Source organism: Chroicocephalus ridibundus, chromosome 1 (genome assembly GCF_963924245.1).
Source record: "Chroicocephalus ridibundus chromosome 1, bChrRid1.1, whole genome shotgun sequence".
Taxonomy (NCBI): domain Eukaryota; kingdom Metazoa; phylum Chordata; class Aves; order Charadriiformes; family Laridae; genus Chroicocephalus; species Chroicocephalus ridibundus.
In genome coordinates, this window is record NC_086284.1 from 136,674,618 (window position 1) to 136,686,774 (window position 12,157).

Consider the following 12,157-nt stretch of genomic DNA (forward strand, 5'->3'; position numbering starts at 1 on the left):
CGGGACATCCCACTGACCGTGCCGTGAAGGGACATGCACATATAGAGGGAGAGACGGGGAAGAGCGGCTGCAGGGCTAAGGCACAGCACAAGGAGGAGGGGGAACTCCACCGACCTTCCCTGGGAAGCTCCGAGACGGGTGCTGGTGCCACACCACATCACTGCTGACAGTTCCCTGAGCAGATTCCTTCCATGGGTAATTAGCCTTCACAAAGCATGAATGGACTAGTTTTCTATCAGGAGACTGAATTTTAGCTGACAAATTAGACAGATTCCCCGAGGCCAGAGTTATGCAGCTTTGCCAGTCTCACTAAAAATGTGATTTATAACAGATTCCTCGGTACAGGCACTCCTTGCTTCAGGAATGAAGGTGCACACCATGCTCAGCCTCTTCACATAACGATGGTCCTAGAAACCTTTGTCTTCTGCTAGGAAAAACTGACTCTGTTACCTGCTTTTGATTTACTAAGTGACTCCTCTTTTGCCCAACTGAGTGTGATGGTGCTGGGAAACTACAGCCTGTATCCAGAAGCCAGGGGTGCACTGGTATAAATCACATTTCAGGAGGTAAAGGGACGTTAGTCTGGCAAGTTACACCAGATGCAGCTGGACGGAGTTTCTAGCTGGGAAAGCAACTCAACAGATTTTGTGTAAGATATGTCTCTGGCTTTCGATGAGGTTGGCATAAAACAGAAGCAGAAGAGCAGACATTGTGGCCTCTTACCTTGCATTAATTATTCATTATACAAGAAATATCTCACCCTGCTTTCAATCCTGCAGCCACCCTGCATGTTCCCCTGCACCGGGCCATGAACAGCATGAATTCTGATGCCTGTTATCTCTAAGCACAGCCCCAGGGGTGTGATGAGCCTGCGATACAGATTCACCCTACAGGCAGAGATGGCTATTTCATCGGTGTGGGGCCGAGCATGGGTAAAAGACAAAAATGAGATCTAGCAGACATGAATGCCATATTCTGCTTTATTCCCCTTCTCATCCTGCCTCTAACCCAGACAACACAGAAAGGGAGACAAACAAGATGTTTTCCCAAGACTAATGGGAAGACCCAGAGTCTTGTGCTGTTGCAGAGCCCCAGGTAACAAAAATCTTGGGCAAGGGGAAGGGGAAGAGAGAAGCCACGAGAGGCTTTAGACTAACATATTCCTGGACCCAGTTCTTGCCAACCGAGGCTCCACCTCCGACTCACCACTGTGTCTTCTCCTTATTTACCCCTCCAGTGAAACCGGTATTTGTATTTGGTGAATATCAGGACTTGCTCAGATCAAAAAGCAGGCTCGCCCATCCCTGACAGTGTCTTGAACATGTCTGTGTTTGCACAGTATTAATAGTTAATACTTATTTTAATTATCAATTTATATTACTTAATAACTGCATGCTGCGTTATTGAGGTATCAGGCACATCCAGAGGCTTGTAAATTATGTGGGGAGAGGCTAATAAAACCCATGCAGTCTAGATCTAGCGAGTGGATAACGTGTGGCAGACAGATGCAGGCACAGTGGGCTGGTTTTATTTGTATGAGTTTGGGGCTTCAGGAGGACAGGTGAACAGATGGACAACCCCCTCCTTCAAAATTTGTATTTGTCTCCACGTGAGCTGGGAAATTCATAGCTCCGTAGCATTACGGCTCCGTCATTAGACAGTGCGGGGGTTTTAAATTTAGAAAATCAGAATCCTGTCACGTAAATACAAATAATGACTTCTGCGGAGGCTGAATCTTATAATCAGCACATGCAGAAGGAACCTAACTAATTTAATTTATATTTGTGGCTGCTTAAGGAAGTTAAGATGGTTCAAAAAAATAATAATCTATGTATCACTTAACCTTAGTCTACTGACATGATCTTGTGGGAAAAACACATAAAGCATGAACAGATCAAAGCTTCCCTTCACATACATAATTAGAGGAACTTTTTGGACCGCCTTTACATACTGGTTTAAAAGAAACATAATTTTCTTTTTTTCAGGTCTACAGGACGACACTTTCATCATTTTCATCAGATATTCCTTTGGTGTGTTACAGTTTTGAAATTAAAAGGCAATAAAATGTCCTCATATCCACAAATCTTCTGAAATCTTCTGAAGATGTTACTTTAATATTTGTTCCCCTTTTTTTAAAATTTAGGTTACATGTTTCTTTCAAGGGAATATAAAGGTGGCATAGGCAAATTCTAGGAAAATAAGATCTGTTATTTTTAACTAGATCTTCATGTGGTTCACAGTATTATATCAAATTAATATTCACTAATTTTCACTACTCTTTTCTCATGAGTATTAAGCTGCTGTTATAGTTGCAAAAATTGAAAAAAAAAAAACAAATTAAAGAAAAACATTCTGGAAAATTTAAGTTTGAATCCATCATTTCTCAGTTCTGTATCTGTCGGTCAGTCTAGCAGCTCCTTCATATAACTGGATATATTTTGCCTTTAGAGAGAGACAGAGAATGTGTGTTGCAACTTCTGAGTTACCAATAGCATCTTCTAAAAAGGTATTTCTTAGGGTGACATAAGACTGGCTTTAACAAATGCTCTGAAACCAAACTTTGCAGGTATTTGTTTTCTAACACCCAAGATACAATCCCCAGTCCTATGGCCCTCATCTTACAAATCTTATTTGCTGACACAGTGTCTAAAGTACGGAAAACTTTTTAAGTCTTGTTTTTATGTGATTTAATTAGATTCTAACCTTATTTCTGTGTAGGCTAAATGAAATGCTGCAAATTTACCTACCCTTTCCTGTGATTTTAGTTTACAATAAAGAGTCATAGATGCACTCATGAAATTATTTTCTTTTTCACACATGGAATTAACAAATTAAATGAACTGAACATCTGCAGTGAATAGCAGCCATTCAGAGAGATGATTTCAGGTTGAGCTCTGCGGCCCATTATTTTACCTCCACTAGATGTCAGTCTGTTGACAGAGCTGGAGGGGTTTAATCCCAACTTCATAGTAAGGAGCATGGTCAGGATCACAGCTACAATTCTTCACTTCCAGTCACCAGCAGTAACCCCAAACAGGAGCTACTCTGAGTCACTATATTGTTTTTTCTTGTTCTTTGCTCTTTCAGCCCCTATCTTTTCCCTCCAGCACATTTCTCAGCGTTGACAAGGTCCACCAATGCTGATAAATGGGAGCAGCACCAAGTAACGCAGGATTCCCTGTGGGCATTTCCCTGCGTTCATCCATTCATAAAGGGCCAGGCTTGACATATCTACTCAGTAGGCCCACTTTACTTGTGAGTTCCTCAAAAATATTTAAGTGCATGCCTTTTTACTCCGTGACAGCGACCAGGTGGTGAGGAGCTTTTTGGTTATTTCAGTTCCTTACGAGGGATATTTATTTTTATTTTCTGTGAAGAAGATATAATTTCAGAAAGTATTCCCACCACTCCAATAGTATTTTTACAAGACTGAAGACAAGCTGAAGGAGCCAGGCTGGACTGCAGCCTTAGCAGATGAATGAAATTCCCCAAGCAGCAGAATCAGGGTAATATTTCCAGGACCATACACAGGATTTTGGAGGATTTTGGACACAGATGCTAACTGGTGGCTTGTGCAGCCCTGAAGCGGTAAGTCTCCCATGTGCAGCTCTGCAAAGATCATGCAAGCATGTCAGGTTTAATGTGCACGTGGAGAGTGACTACACGCTGCATGCAAAGGCGGTGAGTCTGCTTAAACTCTCTGTCCTGTGACACAGAGTTACTCCCTGTACGCACATGAGCCTGGTGAGCTCAGTATAGAGCACAGGAGTGATTTATGCACACGTACTTAATATCAACTTTTTGGATGCTCAGCTGCCCAGGCTGCTGAAGTCCAGAAAAAACTGTTGCTGTTATCAAAACACAGGAAAAGCCAAGATTTTCACATGAGAGATGAGATCTGGTCCTATTTGTATGGGAAATCCGTATTATATGGCACAACTTTCAAACTTAGCACTGCTCATGGGAGCATTTTCACACGGGAGTCTAGGACTTAAAATAACACTGGATTGTTGAAAAGGTCACAAGAGGAGACTAGTAACTGCACACTCTCACCTTCACAGTCCTCCTCAAGAATCCCCCTTTCCCACAAAACCTGAAACAAAATGCTCTCAACTTATTTCAGCTATCCTGTCTCTATGCAGCACCATCCATTTCTGGTCATGCCTTTCTGTAAACCCTCTGCTTACCTTCCCCACATCCATCTTTTCTTCTTTATTCTCACGGTCAGTGTCAATGTCAGCTTGCCCCATGGAGAGAGATGTCCTTCCCTGCTTTGTGTGTTGCCTGGAGCATCCCTGTCCTTTCCTATAGACATTAAAATGCAGTAACTGAATTTTTTTCCCTGCCACAGTGTTAGAACTATATGATTGTCAACAGACACCCAGAACGAGGAAAAAAAACAGTGACTTTTTACATGGTTAGTTTTATCCAAGTTTGCATTACCCCAGTGTACAGGAAGAAGAAAAATGTCATACACAGCATCTACTGGAGAGTGAACTGGACTGTATCCCACCTTCTACTGTATGCATCCACTTTCTATTTTGGCCACGCTCACCTCCTTAGTCGTCCCAACCCGTACTTACCCCAGCTCTTGCAAAAATAAGAATGTCACTTGCCATGTTCCAATTTGAGTCCTGATTTAGTGCATACTACACAATAACATAGAATAACTGCCCATGCTTTTTACAGGTCTCTCTGTCTCTGATATGCCACAGATTATATAGATGAGCAGGTGCAAACAAACGTGCAGGCACACACAAATTGAATTGGGCATCCACTTACGTAGCAGTGGGATGCCATGAGCTGCAGACAAAAGGGATCCTGTTGTGCCCGTCAGATGCTGGGGTTTTAAGCAGGCAAGCCCTGTACGTGATGCTGCTCCTGCAATACAGAAGATTTTGACACTGGGTTCCTCCCATGCAGGATGGTAAATAAATCCCATACTCTCTGTCAAACCCTGTAATACGGAGATTCTCTATCTGTGAAAATAAACCTCTAAACAGAGGGAGGCCTCGTCTTGGCCCAGGTTTTTACTTTGCTTGTGCCCTGGCAGCATGGGAATTGCTTCTTGTTACAACTACATCAAAACGACTGGGAGGGAAGAGGTCTCTGTGGCAGGGGAGAGAGCCGGGAGAAAGCGGAAAGGCAGGCGGAGAGAAGCACTCGTTAGCATCTCCAGAGGATGCCCAGCCAGCTCACATCCAAGTTCAAGGAGCCCAAGAGGTATGTTCAGCCGGAGGATGGGAGAGGTGGCAGCTTGGAAATGCATGGAAGGTGTGTGGACAGAGCTGCGCACAGCACGTATGGGTTGGGATGGGGAAAAGGAGGTGGTAAAACAGCACGAGCTTTTCCTCTGTCCTTGGATGCAGCTGTTGCCAAGGCCAAAGCCAGTGACAAGCAGAGTTAAAAATGACCCTTCCCTGGGTGTTTCCTGGTCAATGCTATTTAAAAATGGAATGAGGGAGAAGTGCAGAGGTAATGAGCCAGGGTGGATGCAGCCCTCACACTCCCAGGGCTGACACGTACTCTGCTGACGTGTAAGACAATCTCTGTGTCCCTTACACACAGAGAACTGCAGGACTGTGTGAGTTAGTGTACACATAGCCTCCTTTAACTTAGCACCAGCCCTCTTACAATTCAGCTGCACTTCCTGACATACCAGGCCAAAACCCAATGTTAAATTCTACATAATATAAATCAAATGGTGCATGAATGAGGTGAAATTCATGTACAATGAAATTCCCCAGGTTATGAAGGTGCTAGACTTGAGTAACAGACTACCTGAACAGCATCTCTCCAATGTTGAATAGGGTAAGGATTGTGTCCTTCCATATGCTCATGTACTTGCCCAGCATGATGATGATGATAATGCTGCTCCTGACAAAAAACAGTCCATGCAGATGTGGCATAAAAACTTTGTGAAGGGCAGACAACAGTTACAAAATTCCTCATTCACTCTGGAAACTGAACTCATCTAACAAATGAGGCGAGAGTATCTGCAGTGACTCTGAGCCTGACAACTGCACAGCAGACAGCATTTCATCTGTATTTACTTCTCGGAAGACACCATTTGTTTCCATGACGAATTGCAAGCCCTTTGAGCATCTCCTCCAGGGCCTTGCAGGCTTTCTTTCCAGATGAAGGGGTTTCTTTCTTATGAAGAATTAAATTTATTTCTGCTATTACATAACAAAGGAGTGACACGCACATCTCAACATCAAATGCGACTGCTCTTTTATGGTCCTCGGACACATATGTAACATCTCATCAGAAGCCAAATAACCTTGAGTTGTTGGCTTGGGACTGCAATAGCTATTTTTGGGATTAAGGCAGTCTCCAGTATCCATTTCATATGTATTCTTCATTGCTCTTGAATACCTCCAGAAAACATAAAAGCTATTTCGTGTTCCATCTCTGGTGGTGAAGAAGATAGTGCTATCTCCTCTCAGATGTGCTCTTTGTCCTCTTAACACAGGTGTTCAGAATTCCTCAGCTAATTACTATAATTTGCCTGGTATAAGCGGGAAACTGAGGACCAGCATGAGGGCATGCTGTGCTCCATGGCTCAGTGGATCTGCTGTGAGACTCACTGCTCAGCAACAAAGGCTAATCAAAAGCATTTTCCTGAGTGCATCAATCAATTTCACTGGATCCTATTAAATAGTAGACCAAAAATAAAAGCTTTGGTCTACAGCTTCAAAGCTCTGTGGCCCAAGTCATACTTAATCTAATACAGGCCCAAAATAAGAGGCAGAAAACTAATATTTATGCCGGAAATATAACATGCTGTGGGATTTGCTTCTTTAGTGTAAAGTAACTTTTTCCAGAGCTCACATTTTATCTTCTGATGGAAGTTACCTCCAATAAAAAAAAGGCAAGGCTAGTATACATCTTTTGATTAAAATGAGCAGCCATCTCTCAACATTTGAGATGTGAAGGATTCAAAGTCTTTGACCCGCTTTGTCTCCTGCAGAGCCAGTGTTTGCTGAAATGGGGGAACTGTCTCCCTCCAGAGTCTCAGCTGTGACGGATCTTTCTCTGTGTCCAGCTTCAAACATCAGTGCCTCAAAAGACTGGGCTACCTCTTAAGTTGATGCAGAACTCTTAAAAATAGGTTCTGCACTATTTTATTTTCAGATGGTATAGTGGGCTCCAGGGGGATTGTTTCCCTTCCTGTAGTTCTCTAAATCTGTGCTAAGAAAAATGAACATTATTTAGATTGTAAGCTGTCTGGGGGAAAAACTGGATCTTTCCGACACAGAACCGGGAAGATCAGATGAGCTCAAAGATATAACATCTGTGAGTAATGTGGTAAAAATGACTAAATTCTATAATTGATATCCCTGAGACCCTACAATACTCCCTTATGATAAGCTTATCTCAAAGTACTGCATAGCCTTGTAATAAAGGTCGTTTTGAGTATGTTGTTGAGATTGAACGAAAGCATGGAAATACTGGAGTGAGGAAAACCAAAGCCCCTGTGGCAGTTTAAGGCAGAAAAAAACTCAAAAGAGATCATATACACAGGCAAAACTATTTTTCACACGGATCCACAACTAATAATCAATACTACCGACTGAGGATGAAACAGGCAGCAAGACTAAACAGGGCAAAGCTGGCCTATGGAAATTGTTGGAAGAAGGTATCAATCACCAAGATCAGGAGTCGGTTAAGATTGCCAGAAAAAAGAAGACTTTTCTGTTCTGCATTGCTTTTTAAGTGTTATTAAAAAGAAAATATTTCTATGTTAAGCTGCTGTATGCTATCTAACCTTGCCCCAGGCAAGGTGTGAGTTACTTTTGTCTTCCTCTATGTCAGCTGGGGTTACGTCAAAGCCTTAACAATGCACTAGTGTGAATTAGAGAACTAATGCATCCCCACAAATGTCTTGGACATCTATGGTCTAGTCAGTACTTTCAGCTATTTGAGCTGAAATATTTTGCAATGTGACTCATCGGTACACTACATGAAAAATCTGTACACTTAATGGAGTAAAAGCTGGTTATCAGTCACCTTAAAACATCAGATGTCACTGAAAAAAATCCTAAAGAGAAACGTTTACAAGGGGTAAACAAAGAATTGTTGCTTATAACATTTGTGTTTGACAAAAGACAGGCAAAATGGCAAATAAAAGATGATGAAGGTTGAATAAAATCAGATGCTGGGCACGCTGTATCCCTTCCCAAACAGGGTAGGATAAAACCAAATACACAATTACATGTTTGCGGGTAATTTTCACGCAGTACGTGTGACTACCTTGTTGGATTTCAGTGTACTCTACTGCTTCCTTCATTGAAGCTGTGATCTGCTGGTTGTCCAGACCTACTGAATCTGTGGTGAGTGCGCACAGGCAGAACAATGTTGTTTCGTGCTGTAGCCGTACCTTCCCTGGAGTCATCACCGTTGGGTACAACATACTGAGCCACTGCCAGGACACTTCTGGTGCCTCACAATTCTTAGTCTGGAGTTTCACTGCAGTTGAAACAAATGACTCTTTACTCACAAACAGGCAATTCTTAAAAGTAATAGGAACTGTTAAAAGCAAGAACTTGCACGATTGCAAGGGGTCTTGCCTGGCATCTTTTACTTAATTTCTACTTGTTATTTGAAGTTATTTTTGCTATAGAGCCGTCAAGAATGAGTTGTTTGTGCATTAGTAATTACCAGGAAGAGGCCCGGAAATGGCACTTACTAATGTACGAAGAAGTTCGGCAGCCAACATAATAAAAAGCCTGCCCCACTGGTAACCCAAGACGTGCAAGTTTATTTCTAAAAGAGGGATGCTGCCTTCAGCCACCAGGTGTGTCGGGGCCAGCTCTGGGATGGGGGTGACGTCCCCTCTGCTCCCCCCAGCGCCAGGCACCGCTTTCATGGCCTGGGGATGCCAGGGTCACGTGGGGAAAAGTGGAGGAAGGCCTGGACGGAGACAAGCGAATCCCCTGCCACACGCTTTCCTGCCATACGCTATGGCAGGTTTTCCTGCCATAGGCTTCCTGTTGGAGGCATTGCTTTCAGGTTCCTTCAACTGTCTTTGGTAAATTTAGTTCAGTTCCAGTCTAATGAGGCTTTCTACAGTACTTGGCCACAATTAGTTAGAATGGTTTGGGTTGGAAACAACTTTAAAGATCACCCAATTCCAACCCCTCTGCCATGAGCAGGGACACCACGCCCTAAACCAGGTTGCTCAAAGCCCCACGGGAAATTTAATTTTTTTTTTTCCCCCGATGTGTGTATGTTAGCTTTTCATATGTATGTTTAGAAGACACCGAAATACTTATTTGGACCATTTAGAGGCAAGCATTCCTTAAAGCAGACCGGACTAAGAGAAGGACCAGGCCTGTGGCACGCAGCCGGCCTTCTCCCTGCTCCCTCAGGACAGTCGAGGGGCAGCCTGTGAGCCTGCCGAAGGAGGCCGAATTGAAAGCTGTCCCCAAGCCTAAGTTTTTCACGAGGGAGATGGGGCGTAAAGTCAAGGCTTGGCGGCCCCACGCGAGGCACGACACCGAACGCTTCCCCTCCGCACCCCTCACACAAGCGCGGCGGCCATTTTACCGCCGGGTCCCTCGGGGCGCCGCGCCGCCCGTTCACCCGCCGGGGCCGGGCCGCGCTGCGCCGCCATTTCCGCGGGGCGGAGCTGGGCCGCGCCGGGACAGGCGATGGCGGCGGCGGGAGCGCTGTCGGCGGCGGCGGCGCGGCTGGGTCACGCCATGGCAGCCGCGCCGGAGGCCCGGCTGGAGAGCGTGCGGGGGCTGGCGGGCCTGTTCCGGGAGGCGCAGCCCAGGTAGTGGGGAGGAGGGGCCGCCCGCGGCCACGTGGGCCGGGGGAGGGAGCTCCGGCTGCGGGAAGCGGCGGGGACGGCGGGCCTGGGTGGTCCCCGCGGCGGCCCGCCCGCTCCCCCGTGTACCGGCGGGCAGGGCTCGCTTACGTTCCGAGGGCAGTCTTGTCCCTCCGGGTGTCTGCAGTGAAAGGGCCCGCAGTGCTCGCAGGGTGCCGCCGGTTATTGCTGTGAAGTCTCTGCGCCTCCCCGCTTCACCCCCCCGGGGGCTGTTCGTGTGGGACCCAGGGGTCACCCGTGGGGCCCGGGGCCGGTGGGGGCGACCTGTCCTTTCTCCCCTCCTTTCCCTTGGGGTGCCACGGGGAGCTGGCAGTCCGTTTGCATCCCGGTGCCTGTGGCAGGCTCGGGGCAGGCAGGAAAGCTCTGCTTTTGCTTTTCTCCCAGTCGCAGTGACGATAACAGTTGCCCTTATAGGCAGGTATGCTCAGGTGGGCTGTAGCTGTAGGAATAGCTGCTGTGGGGCAGAAAGCCATGGTGAGCCATCTGCGGAGGCAAGAAGTGGGTAAGACGTGCCTGCGTGAGGCTTTGCTGGCTGCCAGCTTATTGCCTGCCTGAGGGTAAGGCCTTGGGATGAGGGCAGTGGTTGTAGGTCTCGTCGACAGGGCACATGCTGTGCAGCAGCAGGATGGGCAGCCGTGGCTTCAGTGGGAGGAAAGGTTGGATGCCCCTGAGTGGCTTTAAGGGAAAGGAGGGAAAGCATGTGGTTACCGGAGAAGGTAGGGAGCCCGTGTTGAGCATCGCTATTCCTGTAAGGTCAGGGGGAACCTCTGCTATGCCACACAACACTGTAGGCTTTGGCAGAGGCTGGGCTTGCAGAGGTTCAGTTGCATGACAGGACATACAGTAGTGGTTTGCATTCTCCTGGAAGGTGGGAGGCAGCGTAGTTTGGTGGGAAGCTCAGGCTCACTCGTCCTAGCAATAGCTGTTTGAAGGTTATAACACCTAAGAAAGAAGAAATCGAAATTTTTATCATAAAGTTGTGTTGGTTTTTTTAGGTTTTTTTTTTTTTTTTTTAATTCCCAATACTATTTTTGTTGATTAAACTCATATTTAAAAGTTGGGGGCAGGGAGGAAGATGTGCTTACAAATATTCCCTTGTGACCTTTGTGTGTACAGGAGACCTTCTGGTGTTCATCTCAATTTTTCTAGGAAGAGAGGAGGACCTGTGCATATTTTTGGCTTACATGCTGATGCTTTTTCTGCCTGTTTCTTGCCTTTCTCCCTGAAACCTCTGCCACTCTGACAGAGGAGTAGCTATTCCCCAAAATAGCCAAGTTTTATGAGTGCAGGTGGTCTGGAAGATAGACACTGTAGTTCCCCTTCCAGAAAGACAAGGCTGTAGTGTTAGCTTATATCCTATAGGACATGACACAATGGATCTGAGAGCAACTTTGGCAATAAATTTGACAATTGTGGAAAATACTGTCATTGGTGCTGTTGAACCAGAAGACACAACCCAATGGATGTTTGGTATTTAAAATTGTGGTATTCAGTTACAATTCTCTTGTTATGACGTGATTGATTGTTCAATGCTTGTGGAAACAATTTAAAAATGTGAGTTCTGATAGTCTGTAATTCAGAACCAAATAAGGTGAGTAAAATAATGCCTCAACTACAGGATTCTGGTGTGGAATTTGTGAGGCTTGAATTCAGCTGTGTGCTTTACTTGAGACTTCCAGTGCTTTTGAGCACTGGAAGTGCTCAGTTGGGATGACCCAGTGCTCACTGGATGACCCAATTTCTTTATGCTTCCGTTATTATTCTACAAAAAGAAGGAATACTAGGAATTTTGTGAAGATAAATACTTTAAAGGCTTTTTATGTACTCAGCCTAAAGGAGTGGAATGGTGTAAGTACCTAAAACATAGAATTGCAAACTTCTGGGTTGTTCTCTTAATTCCCGGCTAGTTTCATGATTTTTGGAGCGCTAGTCTTTTGAACAGGGTTACATTAATATTTTTAACTCTGTGTTCACTAGGAAGTTATCTTTTTTTAGTTTCTATTTTTAGCAATCAAGTACTTAGATCTTACAAGGAGTGACAGTAGTCTTCCTTTTGGCATGGATACGTGAATTCTAACTTTGTTTTGACTTAATGGGAAATTGTGCATGTCTTCCTTGTCTGAGGGCTCAGCTGTTGTACACTTTGCTTCTGCTTCCTCTTCTATTTCTGTAGAATACTTGATGCTGAAATCAAGGACAGGTGGCAGCAGCAAATTGTGAACATCCTGTCTTAAGCAACAAAACATAGGGAACAGAAATTTTTGGAATATCCAGAGAGCAGTTCGTAATGAATGTCAAGGCCTAGTTATAATAGAAGGTATT

General features: G+C 45.1%; 1 protein-coding gene across 1 annotated transcript in view; it reads left to right on the top strand.

Annotated features, from left to right (window-relative positions):
* The first annotated feature begins 9,631 nt into the window (after window positions 1-9,631).
* The window catches only part of ATXN10 (ataxin 10), a 108,102-nt gene continuing 105,576 nt past the window's right edge, over window positions 9,632-12,157 (top strand). Inside the window, exon 1 of the mRNA XM_063322628.1 lies at window positions 9,632-9,781. Coding sequence (XP_063178698.1) covers window positions 9,657-9,781 — 125 coding nt within the window. The 5' untranslated portion in view covers window positions 9,632-9,656. The remainder of the gene's footprint in view (window positions 9,782-12,157) is intronic.